Source organism: Alligator sinensis, unplaced genomic scaffold, assembly GCF_000455745.1.
Source record: "Alligator sinensis unplaced genomic scaffold, ASM45574v1 scaffold647_2, whole genome shotgun sequence".
NCBI lineage: Eukaryota > Metazoa > Chordata > Crocodylia > Alligatoridae > Alligator > Alligator sinensis.
In genome coordinates this window covers 4555575-4581648 of record NW_005841832.1, presented here as the reverse complement: position 1 = coordinate 4581648, position 26074 = coordinate 4555575, and the positions used below count along the sequence as shown (strand labels likewise).

Below are 26074 nucleotides of genomic sequence, written 5' to 3'. Positions count from 1 at the left end.
CTGCTGTCAGAGGTCATATCAGGTGATTTTTAAAATGCTGGCTTGTTGGAAATGTATGTACAATTCACTTTATGTAGTACATAACTTGGAATACTTTTCATTTTCTGAAGTTTCATGATGCTTTACTGAACCAGACTTACAGTATTCTTAAGGTGCTGTGTAGGGTCCCTATTTGTGGTTTATTCAGCAGCATGCTGTGTTTGTTAAAGAGCATGTGAACTTGCAGCACTTGCTCCTGAGGACTGAACTTGCATCTCCCTATTGTAAAGTCTGTTCAGCATCTAAAACCCTTCTATCGTGGATGACGCAAAGCATTCTCTTCTTTGCTGGTTAAACTAGACAGCTAGGAGGGAACCTCAAATTACTTCCAAATGTTCACTGTTTGAGCTTGGATGGCCCTCCTCCTCCAAACTTAGTTAACTTAAATATGCTAAGCTGGCTGTTTTTTGACAAATAACTTCATTATGGCTAGACTGGCTCATAATAATTTTGTTTTATGATCTTTCCCTTATTATCTTGGTTTATAAGAAAAATATGTCTCAAGCCAGACACAAAAGCAAGAATGTTTTCAATATTCCTGCATTTTTTTTATGGCTCATTGAAATAACTTTTAAAATGGAGTTTTGTTCTAAACTACACTTTTTTGCTCTATGATTTACCTACTGTTTTCTTCTGTATAAATTTTAGAACATCTTTTTAGATTCCATACTAAAACCCACAAGTTAAACTCTTATTCTTGTATGAAAATGTTTGTAGGCTGAGTAATGGATACATTTTTTTTATAGAACTCTGGTACTGTAGTTACATCAGTTTTTTTACTTCTGTAACTGTTTTCACAAGCTTGTGGCTGTATCCTCACTTGGACAGATTTTAGTTAGGGGAGAAAGTGGTAATATTGCTGTTGCCTTTTGCATCCTTTAACAGTGTGATGTTGATCAGTTTTCTTCCTTTTTAGTGTTGTCCCGCTTTTAAGAGAGTCCATTGGAATCTTGATGCAACGAACTCCTCCTCCTCTGGAAAATGCTCTGCCTCAGTGCTATCAGAGGGTGAGCCCTGGCATTTTGGGACAATGAATAAGCAGCAAATATTTGTATATTTGTATGTGGGAAGTTTTTTACATATGTTGTCTAAACCTGTCTTTGCTTCCTTAACATCTATCCTAAATTTATACCCAAAAATGGTCTTAAATCCCTAATTCTAAATATTCTGTACTCCCAGGTAGTAATTGTATGTGTGTGAGAGATTTTTTTCTCAGGGTATACATTTTTGGCTTCGAACAAACTATTTCTAAGCCCTTCTCAAGTAGTAAAGCAAACCTGCATAATATAGACCTGTATAATGGAAAACCAAGCCAAGCATTACATATAGAACTTGCATGTTGTTCAGTTCAGAGCTGGAGCTGTTGAACTATTGGTGAATTTTTTTTTTCTCTGTCAAGAGAATACTCTCTCACTCCTCAGTAGCTATTTTAGTCTTTGTAAAAGTGAAGAATATTATTTGTATTGGGACTAAATGTAAACGAATCATATTTGGGATTTGAGATCTTAATGTATTTCTCTTTGCCCAAACAGTACCAAATGTGCTACATATGGTTGGTGTCTCCTGTGCAATCTTAGGAGGATGCATAAAGGAATAAAAGTTACTGGTTTTTCCACAATAGTTCAGGAGATTGCGTTGTCGCACTTAATGTTTATACAAAAGCTGGATGGAAACAGTTTATACTCAGAATCTGATATGTTTTAAGTGTTTGGAAGTTCAGAGAGGGAGAACTCTTACCTCAGAATAGCCCATAGCCCAGTAATTAGCACTCATCCAAAATGTGGGAGAAAAAAATTCCATCTTTATTAAGAGGCAGACAAGGCATGTATACATCCCTGCAGGAAATTTTAATTAATTGAGATTTTTTTTTTTTTTTAAACAAAAAGACCACATGTTGCTACAGTATTCCCAACTAGCTCTGGTGTTTTACAAAACTTCTTGACTAAGTTGAAAATAAGTGGATACGCAATGCCTTTTACTCAGTGCAATAACTACAAGTGCCTTTTTCCATGCCTCAGGTGATACTGTTTTTACAAATGAGTGATGCCAAGTTTCAACAGAGGATATGTGTAATAAAGAACATCACTAAATCCTTTAATGGACCAGTGAAGGTTGAAAGGGATGTCCCTGCATTTCTGTAAATGTTTCTGTAAAAGCATCTTGTATTTGTTAATGTGCATTGTTTCTAAATTCATTTTGAAGCATGCATTCCTGTATTTTAGGTCCAGCAGTTGCAAGGAGTTTACAGTCTACATGATCCACACTTCTGGACTCTTTGTACTGATGTTTACATAGGGACTTTGAAATTATTTGTAGCTCCTGATGCTGATGCAAAGTGGATTTTAAGCCAGACTCACAATATTTTTACTCAGGTATGTCTGCTTTACTTGTTAACAGAAAGTTGAAAACTAAATAGCAGTTAGATGTCTGAAAACCATGACAGTTTGGTAGAGAAAATGTGGATGTCCCTTTGACAGATGGTGTAAAACACAGAACAATAATTTTTTGCTGTTCTGTCTTCATCACTAGTCCAAGTGCCGATAAGTGTTTAGCTTCTGATTATTAGCGCCAGCTACCAGAAACAGAAAGGAAGGGGAAAAGTCCTGTTTGATATGGAAAAATGGCCTATTTATCATTCAGTTTTGGGAATCTCTTATTGGAGACATGACATCCAAAGCTGTAATCTTTCAGGTATATAACAAAGCCAACTTGAAGCCCCATATTGACATACAAGAGACCAAGAAAATAAATGAGGCTTCTGACCACAGAGGCTAAACTTACTTCTGCCTTTACTGTGCTGCTCCTTTTGGGGTTCTTCCCTCCCACCTTTGAGAAGCTACATTCTTTGCATTATGGTGCCTTTTGCAACATCCATGCAGTGGTAACCATTAAATCAAACTTTACCAGCAGTTGCCACATGGTGATATGAGATCACTATATTTCCCTTTATCTACAGCTAAGAAGTAACTTCAGCATCTTAATAGCATGGTTTAGTAAAAGCATTTCCAGATGCGACTGGGCTATTGAAATCAATGCTGCCCACAAACATACTTTTTAGGAAATTCTGTTAAACCAAAGCAGCTTTTCTGTCATTTACTGGGTGCATCTACACAGTGCAATTAATGTGACTGAATATACTCTGGGTCAATTTGAGCCAGAGTAAACTAATCCTGACATCACCATCAACACATGTGTTTAAGTGCATAATTTACTGTGCTGCTGGATACTACTTGTATCTGATGGGACTATCTGGCAGTGCAATAAATTAGTCTACTGTGTCATAATTGTTCTGCACATGTAGGCAGTGACACTTTACTGCATACTGTATAGATATGCCCACTGACACCTTAAAGGAAAAAATATGAATGGGATTCAGTTGACTGTTTACTAGGGGTGCACCGATAGAGATTTTAGGGGCCAGTACCAATAGCTGATTTTTAAGGAGGCATATCAGCTGATACTGATCTGATTTCTGATACAGCTGTGTGCAGCTGGTAAGTCTGTTGTGGTAAAAGGGGAGGGGGGAGGGAAGAGGCGTGGGAAGGGGCAGATCAATGCCCATCACAGTGAGGGAGGGAGTGGGGCTGATGTAGGTGGTGTATGGCCAGGGTGGGCGCGGGAAAGGAGCCACAGGGAGTGGGGAATGGGGAGTGGCTCCCGCTGCTGCCCCCGCTGCTCTTCCGGGGGAGGGGGTGTGCCCCTGGATCTGTGCTGGCTGGGCCGAGCAGGCTGCAGCGCTGCACTCGGAGTGGGCAGTGGCAACACTGGAAGGGGGCCTGTGGAAGGGGGGCTGCAGTCACCCCATATTTTGCTGTAGCCCTCCCCCACCTCCCACCACCACCCGCTTTGGGCGCAGCACAGCCCTTTGCCCCAGCCTGCAGCTGCAGCCCACCCCACTCCACGCAGATCCAGGAGCACAACCCACCCCCACTCCTCCAGACCCTCCTGGAGAAGCGGCCGGAGCCACTGGACAAGCGGCATGCAGTGGCAGGAGCTGCCCTGCACCCCCTGGACAAGCCATGGCTCTGTCCCATACCTGCCCCAGCTGGCCAGTGCCTACCCCAACCCCATTCTCTCCTTCACCATGGGGGGCATTGATCTGCACACCCCCCACGCCCCTTCCTTTCTCCCTCCCCTTTCACCACAACAGATTTACCAGCTGCACGCAACTCTCCACACTGCTGGGCCATGCTCCTCACTGCCTGTGTTCTGCGCTGCAGTTTATCGGCCAAATTATTGGCCACACCAGGCCAATTTACAATATAGTCAATTTTCTTTATATCGGCGCTGATCCAATATCGGACCGATGTATCAGTGCACCTCTACTGTTTAACCGTGGGAAGGCATCATTGATTATGAATTTTTCTGTAGGTGGATCTAAAGTACAGTATCAAATGATAGTAGAGTGGTCTCCAGTAAAAATAACTGCTATTATCTGTTGCATTAACTCTACCACATCACCTTGTTTTAGCTAAGCTGATGGTTCAAAACATCTTAACCCCAGCCAGGAGCTGATTCCCAAGTATCACAAGATGCAGCATAGTGCTCATTTCTGAAAAGCATGAATCATCTGCACTATTCAACTAACACAAATAGTTAATCTGTCAGATAAAAGGGTTCCTTCCCCAGTGCACAAAGATTTTTGGCTTCTCTAATTGAACTGAAAAGTTCTCTCCAGAAGAAGACATTCCTTTGTTGCTTGATGAGTAAAATCCAAGGTACTTAACTGTCTGTTCTGTAACTTCAGTGTCCTGTCATTTCACCTCTGAACCAAACATATATGTAGAGATATTATTTCTGGACGGATATCCCTTGTGCTACTGTCAGTCTAAGGCACATCCTGTGTTTGGCCTTTTGGGAGGATGACTTCTTTTATGTAGCTGTGTCTCACCATCGCAGGATATTTTGACTGTAGGACTGCAAATCCAGTGGTCCATGTGTCCTTATTTCCCAGAGTCAGTCTTCAGTTTTAATGGAATCATCTGAAAAGTTCAGCTGAAAAGATACATGTACTCACATCCCTTTGAGTTTACAGTGTTTTTTAATTAAATGGGAATTTAGCTCTTAGAACTGAATCAAGACAGGTTCAATTAATGCTGATGGAAGTTTGAAGAACCATGGGGTTAGAAAAATCCTGTCTTTAATGTGATTAGAAGATTGTGGCCCATCCTGTTAGATACAGGTCTGGGCATGTTTCATTTATTTGTGACATCTAAGTTGGAATGTTGCAACTTCTAACAATTGGTAGCAAATGCAGCAGTCCTTTTGTTTAGCAGCGTGAGTCATTGTGAATACATCACCTTGAGGCTTTGATCCCTTGACTTTTCCCATATAAAGAGTCCTCCAGTTCAAGGTCTTTCTCCTGGTCATTAAAGCTTCTCTGGGGAATTTGCTCTGAGGTCTCTTCTCATTCTAAACCCATGTTGTCTCATAATGACTGTGTGTTGTTGAAACAACAGCATTCCCTAATAGAGGGAAGCTTGAGATATGATTTTCACAGGAATTGGACCTACATTATAGAATTTATTTCTGTGGGAAATGACCACTGAACTCTGCACTTACAATACAAGATGCACAACTTTTTGGCTTGTCTTTTCCACAAGATACCTTGATTTCTTGGAGGAAATGCATGCACATTTGACAAGAGTTAGCAAATAACATTAATATATTTTGATGACAGGAATGTGAAGGGATTGTTGCTATAATTTCTGTTCTTAAATTCTTGAGAAGCAGTCAAGTACCAGAAGTGTGTGGGGATCATCATTATCTATGTAACTGACTTTGAGGCTAATAGTTTTTGAATGATTTCACTCATAGTTATTTATATAGAATGGTATTAGAGTTAAGGGAATTCCTTACATTTAAACTCGTTAGGGCTTTTGAAAGAAGTGGTTTATAATCTGTATGCCCAAAAGGTGTTTTGGCCTTTCTCATACACACCATTACAATACTGGCCTTTTCTGAAATTCCTGCTTTTATGCTGTAGGGCAGCTTCATATTTCAAACCTACATGTCATATTGTTATGCTGTACTGCACTTGAGCTGGCACCGTTTCAAGGGTTTACTTTTGTTTTGAGATGGTGAGATCAGTGCTAAAGGTTTATTATGAGAATGAGGACAATAGAAATTATCTGGGAATAGTTTCATTCATGGCACAGCAGTTACGAAAGGCTTAATTAAAGAGGGCAGTGTAAGAAGAGGACTTGAGATATTAGGCTGATGTTATTTAAAAGCTTGCATATATTAGACTGTAGTAGTTGTGAATTTTTAGACTGTATGTGAAGGATTTATGCTTTCAGATGCACATTTTTAACTTTGTAGCATCCCTACAAATCTTTGACTCTTGGGCTCATGTAGTTCCACTTCTGATGGATGCTTGGTTAAGAATGGTGGAAGCATTACAAGAAAAGTATGTAAGTATTTAGCAGATGCATTAGGTAGTTCTCCAGGTAAATTTTTAGGAAGTAACTAGGGTACAGTTGAGTGGGACATGCTTGCCCAGTTCACTAATTTTCTATTTTTCTGTTGTTTACAGGCGGGAGTAAGACAGCTTTATGTACAGATTGACTTTGCTGCCATGTAGAGAACATCATAAACGTGTTCTTTGGACCAAAGTTTTCTGGTACTGTAACAGTATAAACTCTACTTTTTGAGGAAGAGCCTTCTCTCCCGTAGTTCAGTAAGATTGAATGAACTACCATCTCTGGGCTACTTTTATGGGATTCATCTCTGAGGAGTAAATATCAAAAGAATGTGTTATGAACTTTAGGTCTTGTGTTTTGTGGCCCCCAAACTTTTTATTTTTTGTGGGGGGGGGTTGTTTTTGTTGTTTTTACTTTTTACATTTGTTTCAATAAGAATATGGTACTGCGAGCCCTGGGTCAGATCTTCAAAGCTGCTGCTGAAACCACTGTTCCTTCCCATAAAAGCAGTGTTACCAAGAATTGGAAATGTTTTGTACATAATGTCACAATGGTTGACATTCTTCAGTATAATCATATGTTTGTAAAATTGTTTGTACTTTGCAAACTTAATGAACCAAACCATATTGGGTTTTCAAAGTGCCTTTTATATCAGCAAAAGTATTTGCCAGCATAGATGCAGAATATCAAGGGTTTTTATTATTTTTATGCCTGTAATTTGTACACAGTCTGACTTTTGCTTGTGATATATGTGATTTTTTTTTGTGTACTTCCATAATTGTAGCTGTTAAACCCCATTTATTGTTGCATCTTACCCAAATGAGCAGGAGTTAATTTTGCTTAAAATTTGACATTATCATTGTGGGAAACTTGCTTTCAAAACAGACTGGATATTTTGATAAATATCTCTTGTGCAAAGGGTTCTTTTAACCAAATTAATTGGTTAGACCTTGATTTAACACACTAAGTGGAACAGCCTTTCAATCTTGTTGCAGTAATTAGAGATGATCTGATGATCTATGTCCACATTCATATGTCATCATATAAACAGGAGAGGTAGTTGTAGGGAAGTGGTGGTGATGAAAGTGCTGCCTTGGTCTGTATCTTTGAAACAGTGACTTTTTCCTGAATAAGTTTGGTTGTGAAACTTAATCTCTTAGATTGTAATAGATTATGATGGACTTTTGAAGACTATGAAAGGGATTGCAGAGGAAGTCATTGCCCCTGACAGCACTGAGAACTGGGATGGGGAGCTTTCCCTGGCAATTGGACCAGAAGTGAGAAATGACGACTAGCATATGTGCTGTTTCAGGTTACATTCTAGGTTGACAGGTTTTGATTTTGCTTTCAGCATTTCTCTCTGTAATGCTTTGTGTGTTCCATAAATAATAATAACTTTTTCACTCTTGAACAGCTTTTCCAGAAACACCCAGTTGGACCATATTTTCCTAGTGTCAATATTACTTTCCATGTTGAATCCAAAATAGGTTTCTAAGACAATCCTACTTCACCTGTTACTATAGATTTAGTGCTTCTACTAAATTGTAACACTTCGTATATTTTCTCTTTCTACTGTTTGAATTTAGAAACTGAATATGTGTCTTTGGCTTCCAGTTTTGAAGTTGTTCATCATTCTGAACAAGGGAGGCTCAGTTTTATTAACTAGAAACAAATATGCCATTTTTCATATGAAACTTTGTTTTTGAAAAAGAAATGGGTATTTTATTTACCGTGCCTTGTAGAGTAAACTAAGGCAAGGATGCTTTTTGGAAAAATCATAGCTGCTGGGGACTGGTATGAATTCTAGGTATATTACTAAAGTATGCAGCTTCCACATCGGAGATGATAAGGAAGTTCTTCGAGTCTGTTTTATTCTACTCCAGTCCTAGCCCATATTTTCACATTTATTAATTTATCAACCAACAATGACTTATCTGTTCCTTGACATGAGTAATCCAGAAATGAGATGAAAATGCAAATAATGAATTCATATTTCATATAAAGCTGTGATTCAAATCCGTACCAAGTAAGATGCTGTGATTCAAATCCCTAACAAGCTGCAGCCTATATTTTTTGTAGTTTCTTGCACATAAATGGATTGTTGGTGTCTTTTGTTTCTGATTTTTGTGGTCTGGTTTCTCTATTCCTTCCCTTTTGTTCAGATTATTTCAGCAATGCTGAACATGATGTTCTGTCATTTTAAACCATCATTTTAAAAGCAAGAGCCAACTTCCATCATCTAAATTGCATAAGCAGTGAATCTTGAGCTGACATTTGGTGCAAATTAGTCTTTGTAGAGACTTGGGGCAAGATCCAAAAGATATTTAGGCACATATCCTCCTGTTGAAATCCCTGAAATCCCATTTAAGCCAATGGGCTTGTAGGTATGTGAATATTTTGAATATAGAACTCAGAGCCTCGACTTTGTTTAAAGTCTAATAAGCAAGAACTCTTAATCCTGGTCTTTAAACAGGAGTGTAGCACGGACCGAAAGGTTAGGCTTTGGCCACTTGTGAATGTTTTAACTTTTAGTTAAATGGTTTTTCAGTTGTTGTGATGTGCTCTACATCTTTCTGTAAGGGAGCAACTGTCTGGATGTTGCTTGCTTTTTTTTCTTGAACACGTCAAACAGTATGGCTAATCTGTCTTGCCAAAAGACAGCTCTTGACTGAGAATATAATTAATTTTCTGCACAGAGAAGTTTACTGAAAAGTGCTTTTAAACATTTTTGGCAACTTTTTTTGTATTGCCTCGCCAGATCTTTAATTTAAAACTCTTAGAAACACAAACACAGGGCTAGGTTATTTCCTAACCAGAAATGTGTATATGGTTTTTAATCAAGATCATACAATCTTAATCATACTGGGGATAATTTGAGGTTTTATAGCAAGACACAGATGAATTCCACATTTGTTGTTGAAAATCGTAATTTAAGGCTAAGGATAATGTATTGAAGCCAGTTGCTTGCAGTCAGCAGTATGATGATACTGTTGTTTTGAATTACACTATTTTTGCTGAATAGACTTATTTTAAAAGGAGAAGCACCAATAAATTGGTCAAAAAAACATGGATGACATGGTATTTCTTGTTTGTGTAAACCTACCTTGGTTACATTCAGTCCAATGGCATGATAGCAATTACCCGGGGGTGGGGGGTGGGGGGGGGGTAAGGGGGTTTACCTACTAAGGAACTGATTCAGCTTGGGGTTAGGAATGCTACAGTTTTTGGAGGCTAAAAGTCACATAGGTCATTTAAAACTCCAGAACCTTGAACATCAAGACCAACTTCCTAGTGTCTCTTTTGCTTAATGATAACATGAAAGATTCCTTTTCTAGTACACCAATGGGACATACCAATTGGCAAAATTGTCAGAAGACCAAAGATGGATGCAGCTGTAAAGATGACCCGTCTGAGTGATGATGTTTTTGATTCTGATCTAGTTAGTTCTTTCCCAAGTACATTTTGTGCATTTCAGACCAGTACTACTGTATCTATTTCTCGTGACTGAAAACTGGAATAATTCTAGGCAAGTTCACAGAACTTTCAACTTTCATAAAACTTTGACTTGCACATAAATGAATGGCATAATAACTACAGAAACTCTGGTGTGGCATCTTTTTACATTTTACTAATTAGCAAACCTAGTAATTGTCAAACTTAGTAGTCCCATTCAACTCGTGGTGAAAATGTAACAGCAAGTACTTTAATTAATCTTATTCCTGAAACTTGGTGGAGGAAAAAGTGCCCTCGATATTGCTTGACACACACCCTGGAGGAGACTACCCTCTCTCTTCATGAGTGTGTAATCTTGGATTCTGATCCTGTAAACCTCCAAGACTAAAGTTAATCTCTGTTTATGATTGGAGCCTAAGTAGATCTCATATTTAATCCCACAGCAATATCTTGTATTAAATTAGTATAAAAATAATTTCATCAAATTAAATTAACCGAGTATTTTTTTTGTAATTCACTCTTTTACTAAACTACAGCCAGTCTTCCAGTTAGCAGTGAGAGCTGGCAAAAGGTATCCATATATACTTGTGATATCTTTAAAATCTAAAACATTTTAGGCAGGCTGCCGTTTGCATGAAGAATTAAAATCTGACTTCCTATAAGTGGAAACTCAATGCTACTGAACAAGAGTAACCATATTTGGAGATGTTTGATGGTTTGTTTTTCTAATATTTTTTAAGAATTAAAGAGCTGGTAGAAGCAGGGAGGAAGGAAATAACATCTGTACTTAACTTGAGTAACTGGGGATGCAAACGAGATAGCAGAGGGGAGGGAGTAGTGGCTGTTGAAGAGCATTGTTCCTCAACACTACCCTTATCTCATTCTAGGCTATGGTGCTTAATTGAATTTACAAGGAAAATTATTCAATGCCCCTTCACACCAGCTGACTTAGAGCTACAATGATCTTGAGATTCATATGAAATAGAAAGTGGTTGTTAGAGATACTGAATTTTTACAAGAATCCTAATACAGATTTCCATCCAGTTAAATGTGGGAGAAACAGGTCTGACAAGCAGCTGATTCACTAAGCCTTGTCCTGTTTTTTTTCAGTAATTGTTCAGTTGTTGTCAAATTAATTTCATTTCCTTTTTAAACTTCATGTGATTATCCTGCACTGGAATAAAAAGTACATAGGAGCTTTCTCCCACCCAGATCCTACAACTGTAATGCAGTTTTTTAAAAACAAAATAGGTAGTAGTTTTTGCCCATGCTCTTAAGAACTCTGTATTGTATTCGGTGGCATTGCCCACTCCATAGTTACTTCCTCCTTCCCCTTTCTCTGGCACAAATCCATGGTCTGCAAATTTCCAGGGCTCCTTTCTGGGTTTTATGCCCTTTTTAGTCCTTGTGCTAGTGCCCCTGCTCAGCCTTTGCCTAGAGGTTGCAATAATGTCCTGTGACAAGGTGCTGTGCATGCTCCCACTGTTTTCTGGTAACAGAGCTTTTAATTCTTTGTGTATCAGTATGTGCGCGCACAGAATAACCTACCTGTTGGTTTTTGGAAGCCTTACTTCATACACCAGTTCCTGCCTCTGTGGTATTTTTTTCTGCATAGTGTTTTGCAGAAATCGTGTTGTGTAAAGAGGTTTGCATATTTCACTTCCCACATATACCAAAAACCTCGAGAACATGACAGCACATGTAGTGGCGGCGGGATGTGTATGTGTGTGCGCGCATGCACCAGGACCTGGTTTAAGAGTGTAGCTGCACACAGCAAGTTGGCTTGCTTACACATGAAACAGTATGAATGAAAAACTTGCCAAAATCATTAGCAACACGCAATACATTGGTTTGCTTTATCTGTTAATTTTCAAATATATGAAAAGTACTCTTTATAGTGGGCTTAATTTTTAAGAGGTGTTACCAGAGCACCTGTAAACATGTCTTAAGACAGTTGACTACATACTCAAATTTGGTGTGGTAACACTAGCCAAGACTTGCCCTAAGTGCAATATTAGAAATTTTTAATGTACTGTTTTCTACTTGAATACAGTCTATGTAACATGTTAAATATTTTATGTATTTGAAAATGAGATTGTTTGGGATCAGATTTTCTTCTAATAAAATGCTGGTTTAAGAAAAGAGAAAAAATAAACACATGCTTCCTTTTCCTACTGTTTTATGATATGCCCAAAGGGCAATAGTTCAAGATCTTGGAAAATCATCTACTAGCAGCAGGTTCCGAAAACTGCATTCAAAAGTAGCTTTCTCTGCCTTCAGTGCAGAACAGATGGGTCACACTTCCTAAGCATATGACAGACACCAGGAAAGCCACCAAATGATCTAAAGCTTCCGATTCCAAAGGCTGAAACTTGTTGATATGAGCGATGCCAGGTGGCTTTTCTCCATTCCCTTCCTTTCAGATAAACTTCCTACTTCAGTTTCCCCAGGCTGCAAAGTTCTCTTCTGTGCTTTATCCTCCAAGGAAGTGGCAGGATTTATGGACAAGGCTGGCAGGTCCCTATATAATCCCCATTTGTATTTCAGGACTGTGATTCACAAATGACCAGTAAGTTTGCATGCAAAAATTAAACTTCTGACATACATACTCACTACATATAATACCCCAAAGGCCCTACTACTATAACAGCCCAAAGACAAAGGGATCTTTTAAATAGCTATTTGGATTGCTCTGGTGAAGGGTGTTCCTGACAAGGAGGCATAGCAGGAAAGGGGCTGAGAGTATACCGGTGTTTTCAGGTGTACTGGCCTGCTCCCCACTTTGCTTCAGATCAGTCTGTACGCATCATGATAATATCAAAGTACAGGTGCTTTTTGCAGCTCTAGCCTTTGCCCACTTCTTTACATTGTTCATCCTGCTCTTTAAACCGTGGGCTGCTCGAGAACAAATGTGGTTCAAAGCCTTTTAGAGATGAGCCCTTCCCCTGGAACAGGGGATCAATCAAAATGAGCTTAGCAGGAACTTTTCTTGCAATTTTGGCATCTTCCCATGTAAAACATGGATTCATGTTGAAGAAGGAATGTTCAAATATAAGGTTTAAAAAATAGGGAGTCTTAGCATGTCTGATAACTGTTCCATGTGTCTGCTCAATTTCATTTTTCACAGAAGCTGAATTGTTGTTTAGCACTTGTTTCACTTCCACTTACCGCAAGATAAAGTAGATAGCTGAACGTTACCATAGATCATCTGATAACCCTCCTCTCCCCCTACATCATGTCATACCATTTATCTATGCATACGATTAATACAAGGTAATTTAGAAAAAGGATTCTCAACCAGGTTGCCACAGCACCCAAGGGTGCCACATGATCCTTTTCAAGGTGCTGCACAATATCAGTTGTGTTAGATATGCAAACACCTACACGATTCACAAGATAAACCCAGAGATTTCAAATCAGAATTCTTACCATCTAAAGCAGGCTGCCCTGTTTTGGATGTTCTGAGTTCTTTGCAGAAAAAGTGCTCTGTCATTTTTCTGTGACTAGCAAGTAAAAGTTCAGAGGGGGCATCTTCCAAGGTAGGGCCTTGAATCTAGAAATATTAAGAACCAGTGTTTTAGAAATTTAAGGACAAACAACTGCTACAATGCAGAGGGCTAGGAAAGGCACCTTTATTCATGTATTCCTTTGACACATTTTATTTTCAAAACTTAATTTATCCACAGCAAAAAGTTTAAGCATTTCTATCTCCAATGGATGCATAGCTCCTGTTATGATCATGGAATGTAGTGGGCCGCCTAGTTCCACTGTGGACAGCTCTTGTAATGTGCCCGAAGCAATTTTCTGATCTGTGGCACCCACTCTTGCTAGGCCAACACAGATGGTATCTTCGGTAATTTCTGCAACAAAGAAAATAAAGTTTCCATCCTAGTAAAGAATTCCTCTTATCACTTATTTTCTTGTGAACATATATTAATTATACTAAGCCACATGATTTACTGAGCAATATATGCACACTGAAAACTAAAGACATAGTGATTCAAACATCTGTGGAATTAGTCAATCTCCTGAGAAGGGATCCTGATTTTCTCTGATTAAAAAAATCTCCAATTTTCGGATTAAAAGAAGTAACCCCAAATCCACGTTTCCATGATTCAAATGAACTGCTATTATATGTATTTCATATAAATATACATATATTAATGTTAATCATATAAATAAAATACATATATTGCAGTTCATTTTAATCACAGAAACATAGATTTGGGGTTACTTCTTTTAATTTGAAAATTGGGGTTTTGTTTTGTTGTTTTATCAGAGAAGACCAGGATCCCTGCTCCTGAGCACCTACTTTTAATTAAAACTCTAAATAAAGTCAGGAGGTTCACTGCAAACTGTGATGGTAGTGTGTTCTCTGAGACTACAGTAGTACTATAATGAAGCAGCATGCTAATAATAAGATGGGGTGCAGCAAATACAAGTAGCTTTTGCCACTCCACCAACAAAACACATGGAAAGATAAACTGAATATAAGGGGATTTGTTCCTCTGAGACTGCCACTCAGGAACTGTCAATACATGTGAACATAAGGATGTAAGAAGTGGCACGCTGGGTCAGACCAATGGTCCATCTAGCCCAGTAGTCTGTCTCTAACAATGGCAGAAGTGGGTGCTAGAGGGAGAGGACTGAACTGGATAGATCTAAAACAGGTGGGCAAAATGGTGGATCCAGCTAGTGGCAGGACTCCATTTCCCAGCAGCCCCTGCCTACACTGCAGCTGGTTTCCATGGAGACCCCAACAGCAGCAACACTATGACAGCATGGGGTCAGGGTTTCCATAGACTGGCCCCTGCAGCGCTGGCAGGGTGTGCAGCTGGATGGGGAGCTGCTCTGTGGCTGGGATCTAGCAGTGGTGAGCGTTGTCTGGATCAGGGCAGAGCTGCCTGGACGCCCCAGCACTGCTGGGGCTGGTCTCCACAGAAACCCTGGCTCTATGCTACTGCTGCTGGGGTTGCCATGGAAATTGACCTCAGCAACACGGGCAGGGGCTGCTGGTAAATGGAGTCCGCTATAGGCCTGACCTGGCCCACAGACCAGACTTGGCCCATCCCTGATCTAGAGTGATCTGTTCCCTATTCAATACCCTCTCTGGCATCTGCCATTATTGGTTTAGAGAAACCAGAGGCAGGAAACACTTCCAGCTGCTCAAAGAGTATTGGAGATTATCTTTATACTTTGCTTTACTTTAATTCCTGGTGTTAGAAGTATAAATTAGTAGAGAATAAGGTCAGGTGATATGCCTTAAAATGGAGTTCTGTAAGTAAAAAAAATCAAACCTAGTTTTAGTGGATTCATTCATGACAATTTGTTTAGCCTTGCTGCTGCTGACAGGGAAATTCAATACCCAACTCTATTTCTGAGGTATTCAAATCCCAGCCTGGCTGCACAAACTGCAGAAGACTCCAAGGCTATGTTCTGCTTGGTAACACCAGCACAGGCTCAGGCAAACTGCCTGAAATCAGCAGAGTTAATTTGGATTCATACCAGTGCAAAAGAAAATCATATTGTCAGAACAGGTAATGAAAAAAGCAATGCTATATAAATACAGATCTCCACCTTGCTGTCAGTTATGGGGCCAAGGTGCCTGAGTTGGTTTGTTTGCAGTTGCCTAATATGTTATTAGCAAGATAGAGTTAGGACATTTTGAAGGATGACATTTCCCTTTGGCCATGCTCTAAAGCCCAGGGTAAACAAAAAACTTTCCTTTCCAAGTTTTCAAACAGCTTCATCCTAAAGGTCCCAGATGAATGGTAACTATGGGATTCCCAGACTAAGGCCTTGGCTACATCTCCAGGAGCCACTAACTCCCATTTATCAGTGCTCACTGAACTGCAGTACAGTTTGGCCTTTGCCAAATGCATCTTGTGATTAGACTGTAGGGTTGGCTAGTTCTGCTGTTGGTCAAGCAATGTTCAAATTAATAGGCACTGGGCAGCATTGTACAGTCTGACTATTCAGGATGGAATCTGGAAAGTAGGGAGCCTGGAGTGCTTGTGGATAACAACTGCGTTATAAGTACCTGGTTCTTCTCCTTGGAGCCTCCGGTTTTGAACAATAGCTAGAAGCTGTTCTGCAGCTTGGTTCACACTCATGTATCGTGGAGGTTCATAAATCTTTTTTCCCCTGATGGAAAAGAAAACAATTTTAACAGCTGCCTTGCCAAACACCATTAAACAACAAAATCCAAGGCTAGTGTCATTCTTTCATTCCATCATCCCTTACACAGAAGCACACGTAACATTTTAGTGGGGTGACACCCATGAAACAGCTAACACAACCTAAATAGTGTCTGGCTCTCGTTCTGGATTTCAACAACAGAAAACAATCCCTGATGTTCTCTATACACTTGTGTAGCAGCAGGGCATAGTCTGGCCAAGAGTTTGCTTTTAAGATTGAAGTGAGACTTATGCAATTACTTGAAAAGAGGAACTAAAATATTCCACGTCAAAGGCAAGTTCTACTGTTTCCCTATTAAACATCACACAGACAAAATCACAGACTAGAAACCTATTTGCTTATTCCCCAACAAAATGCCTTTCAGCTAGTTTGCCAGCTCTGGATTCATTCAAACAAATATTACAATGAAGCTCCAAAACAAACAAACCTCAGTTATTCTGTCAGACTTTATGAATGTGAATCTAGGCCAGAGTCACAGCATGTTTAGAAATGATAGTTTACAGTTCCCATTGTCACAATATATTGGTATATTGGGAGATGGTTAAGATGGTGCAGATCTCTGATACAACCAAGTGAACATAGTTCAATAAACAATATATTAAAAATGCTTATATTAAAGGAAAAAGGAATATGCTTTGTATACCATATATATGTATTTTCAAAATGGCAACTCACTTCATCAGATTCTCCAGATTTTGCTCCTTTACTTTAATGTCTGTGGATAAAACAGTAACATTAGATACAGGCACAGATATAGACTTCATCTTAATTGAAGACTTCTCAGTTGTCTAAAATGGTAACAGGTGGGTAGTTTAAATCACCAAGTTCTTTAAACATTTTCATATACAGGTATTCTAGGTGTTGTGAGATTTACAAATCTGGATTACTGGCAAAAGTTATGCAGCTGTATTGTGGATTTCATACATTATTACCCAGGAATAATTATGGTTATAAGGAAAAGAGGAGAAATTGTTAAAGGTAGGTATTGCATCAATTTCAGGACTGTAGAAAAGATAGCCGTGACATAAAAGTACACTTGTGTACAAGAATAACTGATTCACTTACAATGGGAGAGTAAGTGCAGAAATGATAAACTTCAAAATACTAATCTTACAAGCTTCTGCAAAGCAGATGCATTACACACACTGTGTACAGATTCTAGGTCCAGCTGGACCTTAATGGGCCGAAGGTAAAACAGGACTGAACTATAGTAATTTTTCTTACCATCCTAAAAGGACAAAGCTCAGGTTAGCGGTTAAGTCCAATCAAATCCTGGAAACCAATTTTTTTTTTTAGTACATAGCAACTGAAATGTTATGAAACTTTTCGTTCTACAACCTCTTTCTAACAGCTTTCACATGCTACACTATGCAGCAGTGAAAATTATGTACAGAACAGAAGAATGTTTCGCTTGTACGATCACACACTGATTTGGCTGTATTCAAATGAATGTGCATGCTAATCTGTAAACAGAGATGGGTGATTTACAGCAATCAGCTTTGATACATATTTAAAGTCTAAAGAACACTGCCAAAGTACAAGTTGTGGTACATTTTCAATCTCAACAAAAGATGACATTATTTGGGTAATGGCATCAGAAGCAAGATAACTTTGCGGAAAGTGTGTGTGTGCAAATCTTGTTTTAAAATACAAAGTTGTTCAAATTACAGGCACAGCATTTATCATAAATTGATTACAAACCAACAATTTTACACTTCTGGATTTAGAAAGTTTAGCACCATTTCTGTAATTTGCTTTCACTCATGTGTAAAATATATTCACTTAAATCTGAAATTTAACTGGCCGATCAAAATGAAGACCATAAGTGGCATTAAAGAAAAATAATTTTAAATGTGGCAATTTTCAAATTGAGATAAAATTAAAGTCAAGTATCACAACTGCCTTGAATCCCCCACAGATCTTTCAGATTCACAATTAAATTTTTCTGTGTGTTAAGCAGTTTGCCTTTCCTTTTGCTGAGTTAAGTAAACACAAAAAGGGAAATGACTTTACAAAAAAGCTAACAAGTATACAGCAAATAAACTATTTTTTCTCATTTTTGAAATTTAATTCTGTGTAACGTAATAATAAGAGCAATTTATATCCCATCTGAAAGTGAAGTTTATCTCTCTTTAAAACAAGTTACCAACCTCTCATTTTACAAACTCCAAAAAGAAGCAACTTCCATTGCTGTATATTGATCCTAATGTGTTTCAATGGATTCCAGAGCAGGGTTCTTCCAGCTACCACAGAATACTGTGCATGATTTACTTAAAATATTATTGATTTGTTATATGCCAACTCCCTGGTGAGACTAAAAGACGGAGAGAAATTCTTTCAGAGACTATTTGAGCGCTTATATCTGGAGTCCTGACATAAGGGCCCAATCCTGCATGCTCTTTAGTGCACATGGATTGTTCTATTAACTTCAGCAGGGCTAGTCATGTAAGCAAAGTTAGGCATAAAGCTATGTACTTGCAGTAAAGAGTTATAAACCTTGGATCAGAGGAGGCAGTAAACAAAGATGAAAATATTGGAAGAGTTGATGTTAAATTAAATAAATCAATTTAAAATCTTTGCTTTCCAGTGCTATTTTACACAAGGTGAGCCTGTCACATTGGAAAAATTATACTAGAAAACAATGGAATTTTGACTATTTACAGGGCTTGTCTCCTCCAAGGTCAAGTCCATTAAAATCTAGAATAAAAAACACAATCACATGAGACATGGTAATTACTGCAAGATGATTTGCATCCCACGGTGGAGATATTTTTCTTTAATCCCATGCTACATCTAGCAACATATAGAAATCTGCTCCTTGTTGAATTCTGTAGAAGTCTAGTTCCTTTGGACCTCCTTGATTCCCCTATACTAATTCCTGAATCTGGGTGCATACAATGTGGCAGCAACATTGCAACAAATGTCACTTACCAAGTAAGCATAGTGTGTGCATTCCATTCTGCCTGTTCTTTCCGATTTTGTCAAAAAAGCTTTCTGGTTTCCATGTATCTGTCCAGAAAACTACAGACACTGTTTCTCCAAAATTGTACAACTATAAAAAATGCAAGCAAACAGGAGAAATTAAATGAAGACAAAGAAGTTCCTATAATTGAATAAAGGAAAGTTTCACAAAATAAAGATAGCAAGAAAAGTCCTGATGCTGGTTAAGGAGGCAGCTTATAGAGCAGACATCATTGCCTTGTATAAGAGTTCCCCTTCTATACAAAAGGGGTTGCTGCATATGCAAGAAGGAATACATGAAAACAACTTTTTACAAAGGTATCTTGTCCTCCCTTTTCCACATAGCAACTCTCTGCATTCCTTGGAATGCTTTCATGCTTGCCTATGTCTTCATTTTTTATTTTTATCAAAGCCTGGAATTAGTGACCTCTTCTCTCTAATACAGAACAGGCAGCTTGCTAGCTCCTTCACCCTCAAACAGTGATGTATGTTATCCTCATTTATCATTCTCTGCCTCCTAAGGTTTGAATTCATCTCCTTATTCTGGTCACCATTATTCAATTTTCAATCTGTCTTCTACCCTTAAAAGGGCCTCCATTTACAATCCTAACAAAGGCAAAAGTCCCTAGTTAAGTCAAGGGGACTTTTGCTTCAGTTACAACTGTTGTGTTGAGCTCCTAAGGACAGAATTGCAAGTGTCAAGTTGTTTTATTTCTTAAGGAAAAAAGGACTTACGTAGGCAGCTCCCAACTGTAAGTCCAGTACAATTTTTCTGAAGCCTTAGGGCTATTGCTCCAGTGATATTTATACAAAAACAGTGCTGAGAACTGAACTGAAATGAGGGTTTGGTCATGCAAAGGAACCTAACATTCTAGAGAAACAAGTGGTATGAAAATTTGAACACTGGGATATGGACAGATATTGTGCATGCATGTGCATGCAACAGCTCTTTTGATACGTAAGTACAACTGAAAAGCACGTTACAATTCAATACAGTGCCATCTATCCCCACCGGCTTCATCTGACTCCCAGTAAACTCTGATATCAGCTCAATTTTTACAGCGACAATGACAAGTGGAAAATTTTGAAGTAATGTCCTTGCAGATGTGTTTCAGGAGAACATAAGTAAAATGGGAATTTATGTAAGAAGTAACTTAAGTCAGAATTTGGCCTGGAAATCTTCACTGCTGCTGATATAGGAAGGTGAAATTAACAGTATCCTACATCATTAAAAGGTAGCAGCACATGTTAAATGCTCTCATCTAGCTATTTTGTGCTCAGGGCAAGTCTCAGGTCTGGCAACAAATGGTTCTGCAACTCCCTGATACTGGGGCTGGTTGGTCCTGGTCCAGCAGTCATGGATTGCTGTGGTATAGGGATGTCCTAGTCCCAACCCCACTTTTCCCCTATGCCTCAGATGCCTCCCCTTAGGTACAAGTCCTGAGGTGGCAGAGAAGCAGTAGGCCAAAACAGGAGGAGAGGTAAGATAGAGAGAAGAATCTATTCTTCAAGCCTGGTACAGAAGGAGTCCCCATCTGCTTCTACTAAGAAAGGAGAACTGCATTCCTCTCTTCACTCCTCATACTTTAAACAAGGGGTGTCAAACGTACCTTGTGCCCTCAGGCAGATCTGGACTGTGGGGCTCCTTGCAGGCTGTATCCAGCCCAAGACACAAGAAAGTTATGGCAGCAGCTCTGGCTTTGGTTCTGGCTTCAAGCTGGGGCGCACAGTGGCAGCTCTAGCCCCTGGTACATGCCCCGTGCCAAAGCCAAAGCTGCCATCACCAATACTACCTGTCCTGTGCCAGAACCAGAGCCAGAGCTGCTGCACTACATGCCCTGTGTCATGGTGGCGGCTCCAGCTCTGGCATGGGGCACATGGCAGAAGCTAAGAGTCAGGGAGGTGGGGCTGCAGCAGTGTGGATGGGCAAAGTGGCCAGAGGGCTACCAGAGCTGTGTCAGCCCTCACTTGCCCTCTTGCTATTGATTGCCACATCCACTGGGGCCCTCAAGCCCCAGACTTCCGGCAGGCTATTCCCCATAGCCATGCTGACAGTCTGGTGGGTCAGATGGAACAGCTCCAGGGGCTGGATCCAGTCTGTGAGCTGTCTGTATAACACCCCTACTTTAAATCATGCAGAGAAGCAGTTGTGAGGGCTTTGTGTCACCTGGGGATTTCTTCAGACAGGACTACCTTCCTATGGCCATGTAAGTTATGGATTCAGCTCTTTTACGCTGGCAAAGCAGCATAAAGCAGCCAGAGGGCACTGGAGAACTGGGCCTGTGTTTCAGCTCAGACTGTCCTGATTAATTCAAGTAAAAAAGAACATTTCTAGAACTCTCCGGTCTTGGCTTAACATGTTCATGCTGATAGAGATAGTGTTTTCACTGAATTGTTAGAATATTACACAAAACAGTTTCCTCATTTAAATTAGATAACTCAGAGAGCCCCTATTTTACAGCTTGCAAGACAAAGATTGTCAGGAACCTAAATAAAGGCTCATACCAAGGGAAAATGATACAACTTAAAATATTTCAGGTCCACCCTCTAGGAAGAAAACAGATCTAAAGCCAACTTCATACAGTTATACTTAATGAGCTGCCCCCTTTCTCCATTTGGTACCAAAACAAAAATAAAAACTGTTGAAACAATGGTCAATTAGTTTGAAGGGTGCCCTTGCTTTTGTTTTTAAGAGCTTTTCTGTACTGGAATCAGATCAGCTTTTACTGCTAAAATGTAATTCCCCATGTCTGTACTGTGAACCACCCACACACTGATAACTAATCTCAACCCCTCTGCGACATCTGTGACTCTCTTTGCTTGGAGCACCATTTCTTAGTTATAAAAGGTATAAGGAGAAGATTGGACCATCAGACTTAACAGGGGAAGAGACATATACCACACACCTGTATACCGTCATTCTACCAATCACCCTCCTTCATTACAAATGACACTGACAAGATGAGCACCATCCATATATCTAGGCTACCAGACCTCTCAGGGAGTATGATTACTTATCCACCAACACTAGCTATCTTCCCTATATATATATATCTTTGAGATCACCAAAGAGCCATTCCAGACAATCTAGCAGTGTCCTCAAGGCTTTGCTGTAGCAGTGTCAGTCATTTCCAAAGATGCTGAAAGGTCCATAATAAAGACAGACTGGTTCCTGTATGAAAACAATAGATCACTTCTTACTCCAGAATGAGTGGTCTTAATTTCAGAAGGTCTGACCTAAATTTGAACATACTTAAGGGGAGGAACACTGGATAGAGAAAAACTTTTTTCTCTCTACCAGAGAACAAAGGGAAGGATTGATTAGAGACCAGATTGTGATTTGATTATGGCAGCTGCAACAGGGACATCACCCTCCTATGAACTCAATGGAAATGATCAACTCATCTTACACTTAACTATCTGCTGACTGCTTTGTGGTCCACCATTCCTCTCCGCTGTGAGTGTGCAGTAGGGTACAGCAGTCTAATATTTCCCTTGAGTAATCACACGTTTCCCACAGCAATGGTTTACCAATTTCTGTGGTAGAGATTTTTTCCATCTCTTGCAAACCAAAATAGTTCAATACCACTCTACAAACTGTGCTAACTCACTGGATGCCTTTTACATACTGTTACAGTATGTATCTTTCATTTAAAGATGAGGGTCTGACATATGTGCATCTTGGATGAGGGAATACTGTACATTTAATTGTAAAATACTTTTGAATGCTTTTAATGAGGAATGCTTTTAATGATGACCAAATGAAACAATTTTCAGCACTAAAATTTACACTACTGTTTCTATACCTTTCATAACTTACACCTGTGTTTTCAGTAGATATCATAGCTATTGCCTCCAGAGCCGCAAGCTGCAATGCTTCATTGATGGGGCATAAATGTTCATCCTACTTATCATTGTATGAATTTGATTAACAAAAAGAAACTTTTTTTAAGCATTATTTTTTTGGTTGTCACAAGATAGAACATTCCTTTTGGGAAATGAAGGAGAAAAACAAAAAGGCACCCATTGCAATTCACCACTATATGACAATTTTGTATGACTGAAACAGTAAATGTGTTAAACTGAGTACCCTATTAAATAAAGGCAGCATAGACCCAAGAAACTGTTTTTTCACAGGCATAATTTTTTCTCCCACATAACTGAGTTTTTGCACACATTATAGGTCTGTACATACTTGGACTCTGTTCTTGTGTCAGAACAAACACATTCATTTAAAATATCATTTGTGAACTTGCAGAATAGAATTAAGATTAACATTTTAACCTCCTTTCCCTATACACTGCAGATATATGCCATTTTCTTGCTAAAAGATTCTGACAGATACGAGTCTCTTGTACTCTGCCTCTTGCAATCCAAAACAGAGCAACAAGCTCACAAAAAACTATTAGGAGGCAAAAGGTATTTTTAAAATGATTAGCATCTTCATAGAGGATCCATCTGTCACAGACTTCAGCCTGATATAAGGAAATGGACAGACACAGCATCTATAGAGTTATAAAAATTGAGGGATACATAACAGCGTTCTAGAGCTACAAATCAGCCTGAACCGTATAAAAATTACCTGAGTGAAACAGAAATAACTCTGAAGTGCTTCACAAGTAGTGCTTTGCTTGGAGGGCAGTTGTACATTTGTACACTACTGAAACATTACAAATTAAAAGCACTTAAAAATTTTGAATCTCTCTCTCTCTCTCATTTAGTTAGCCTACAAAGGTGCTTATCTACCCCGTCTTCTGTCTTTACATAGCCAACAAAGTGAGCTAGCAACTACAGACTTGATCCAAAGCTCACTGATGTCAGTGAGAGTCTTTCCATTGATTCAAATGGACTCTGCATCAAGTCCTAGAAACCCAAATTTAAATCTTAATATTGTTGAAACAGGCATAAAACACTTACAATAATCAAGGGGTATTTTGTACAGAATAAAACAAGTAAAGATTAAACTTCATGTTTAATCTTGTTTTAAGTAGATGCTCAACAGACTGTGAACAACTCTGTAGATCTCCAGTGAACCAATCATATCACACAGTGATTACACAACGTTATCTCCCGAGGGAATGAACAAATGAATTTCAGAGCTATCTTGATATTTCTGTTTACTTCATTAAGCAGATTGCCATAAGGCTGGGTGGTGTGCATTTTGTGCAAGATCCAACATCCCAAGTGGCACTCGCATTAAACATGAAATGTTGGATACCTGTCTGACACTCCTACACAACAGACCCTGAACTTCAAACAGAAAAGGCTTTATGTTGGGCCCAGTGAATAGAGGCCTTTGAAAATGCAAAAATTTCTTGTTCCTCTCTTCGGTTTAAGGAAACTTAGATGGAAGTTTTCAAAAGTGGCCTCTAAAGAAGCCAGCCTTAAGACACGTGAAAAATTCAAGGGACTTGTATATATTTTAACCAAAGCTTCAAGATGGATTATTTTTGTGTGATACAAAAGTAGTAAGAACTAGGAAGGGAAGATGTCAGGTCCCCTGACTCATACTCCAGTGCCACAGAGCAGAGGTTTTCAACACTTTTTAATAAGTGTACCCAAGGGGTGGGAAGGGGAGGGTGGCGAGTGGCCAGACGCCGAGCAGGAGGGAGAAGGTGGTGAGTGGCTGGATACCGAGCGGGGGGGGGGGGAGATACCCTTACAGAAAAGCACAAGAACTTTTCTAACAGTAATTATTTACCAATCTGGTCTAAATATAGCAAAAAAAAAATCACACAAAGAAGAGGTAAGGATAGAGATTTCTTGGATGGGATAGCCACCATTTGGGGGGGGGGGGGGGGGGGGGGAAGGGTGGCGAGTGGCTGGATGCTGAGCAGTGCGAGGGAGGATGGCGAGCAGCTGGACCTGGAGCAGGGGCATGGTGTGTGGTGGAGCAGCAGCAGGGCAGGATCTGTGTAGCCCTGCTCTCACCCCACCCTGGCCCTGCACCTGTGAGGCAGCGGCACGGGGTGGCAGTGCTCTGTCCCCGCCTGCCCCTGTGTACCCTTTGGGACCTTTCAACGTACCCCCAGTTGACAACCCCTACCATAGAGCATGCTGGCTGCTTCTGCAGAAATGTAACAAAAGCACTACAAACAGAAGGGTCCATTCTTTTCACTCTTCACTCCTTGATCTCATCATCAACTACAACTTCATGCAATGCTTTCTGTTTCATTTAAATACAAAAAGATGGCTGTTTTTCTCTCTCTTTTGTTATTAAGGATCCTATAGATAATTATTATGCTATTTTAAACACTATTAATATATAAAAAACAGGGGTGCACTGATAGAGATTTTTGGGGCCGATACCAATAGCCGATCTTTAAGGAGGCGTATTGGCTGAATCTGATTTCCGATACAGCTGCCTCCAGGTGGTAAGTCTGGTGTGGTTGAAAGGGAGCGGGGAAGGAAGGGGTGTGGTGGGGGGCAGATCAATGCACCTGTGGTAAGGGAGGGGGCAGGGGCTGGAGCAGGGACAAGTGCTGCCTACACAGTTAGGGGAAAGGGGAAGGCCGGAGCCGTGGCTCGTGGGGGCGTGGGAAGGTGAGTCCTGCCACTGCTTTCACCCCCGGTGGGCACGGGGAGGAGGGGGAGTGCTCCCTGGATCTGCATGGGGTGGGGCAGGCTGGGCTGTAGCTGGGGCTGTCTGGGGCTCTTCTCAGTGGGGGCTGGGCTCGGAGCAGGTGCCGGTGGCACTGGAAGGATGCTGCATCCACCCCAAATTTCACCCCCACTCTGCTCCCAGTGCCACCACCACCCCCCCCGCCCCCCCCCCCCCCAGCCACAGCGCCGGCTCAACGCCCCGCCTCCACCTATGTGCTGGGAAGACCCAAGGCTGCGTCAGGAAGCTGGCAGCAGCGCAACTGGGAGCAGAGGGGCGGCAACATTTGGGATGGATACAGCATCCTCAGAGCTGCCGGCGCCCACTCCAAGCCCAGCCCCTGCCTAGAAGAGCCCCACGCAGCCTGCCCCACCTCGCACAGATCCAAGGGGCACATGCC

The 26074-nt window shown here is 40.1% G+C and overlaps 2 protein-coding genes across 4 annotated transcripts in view; one reads left to right on the top strand and one right to left on the bottom strand.

Moving 5' to 3' along the window:
* SLC30A7 (solute carrier family 30 member 7) overlaps positions 1–8582 on the top strand; it is a 52953-nt gene extending 44371 nt beyond the window's left edge. For both annotated transcript variants that reach the window (XM_025197210.1, XM_006014984.3), the window contains exons 8-10: positions 956–1046; positions 2262–2411; positions 6575–8582. In XM_025197210.1, the coding sequence (XP_025052995.1) occupies positions 956–1046; positions 2262–2411; positions 6575–6622 (289 nt within the window). In that variant the 3' untranslated portion in view covers positions 6623–8582. The remainder of the gene's footprint in view (positions 1–955; positions 1047–2261; positions 2412–6574) is intronic.
* Positions 8583–13532: 4950 nt separating this feature from the next.
* The window catches only part of DPH5 (diphthamide biosynthesis 5), a 39928-nt gene continuing 27386 nt past the window's right edge, over positions 13533–26074 (bottom strand). For both annotated transcript variants that reach the window (XM_014528034.1, XM_006014983.2), the window contains exons 5-8: positions 19044–19164; positions 16788–16827; positions 15955–16058; positions 13533–13774 (exon numbers count right to left, since the gene is read on the bottom strand). In XM_014528034.1, the coding sequence (XP_014383520.1) occupies positions 13551–13774; positions 15955–16058; positions 16788–16827; positions 19044–19164 (489 nt within the window). In that variant the 3' untranslated portion in view covers positions 13533–13550. The remainder of the gene's footprint in view (positions 13775–15954; positions 16059–16787; positions 16828–19043; positions 19165–26074) is intronic.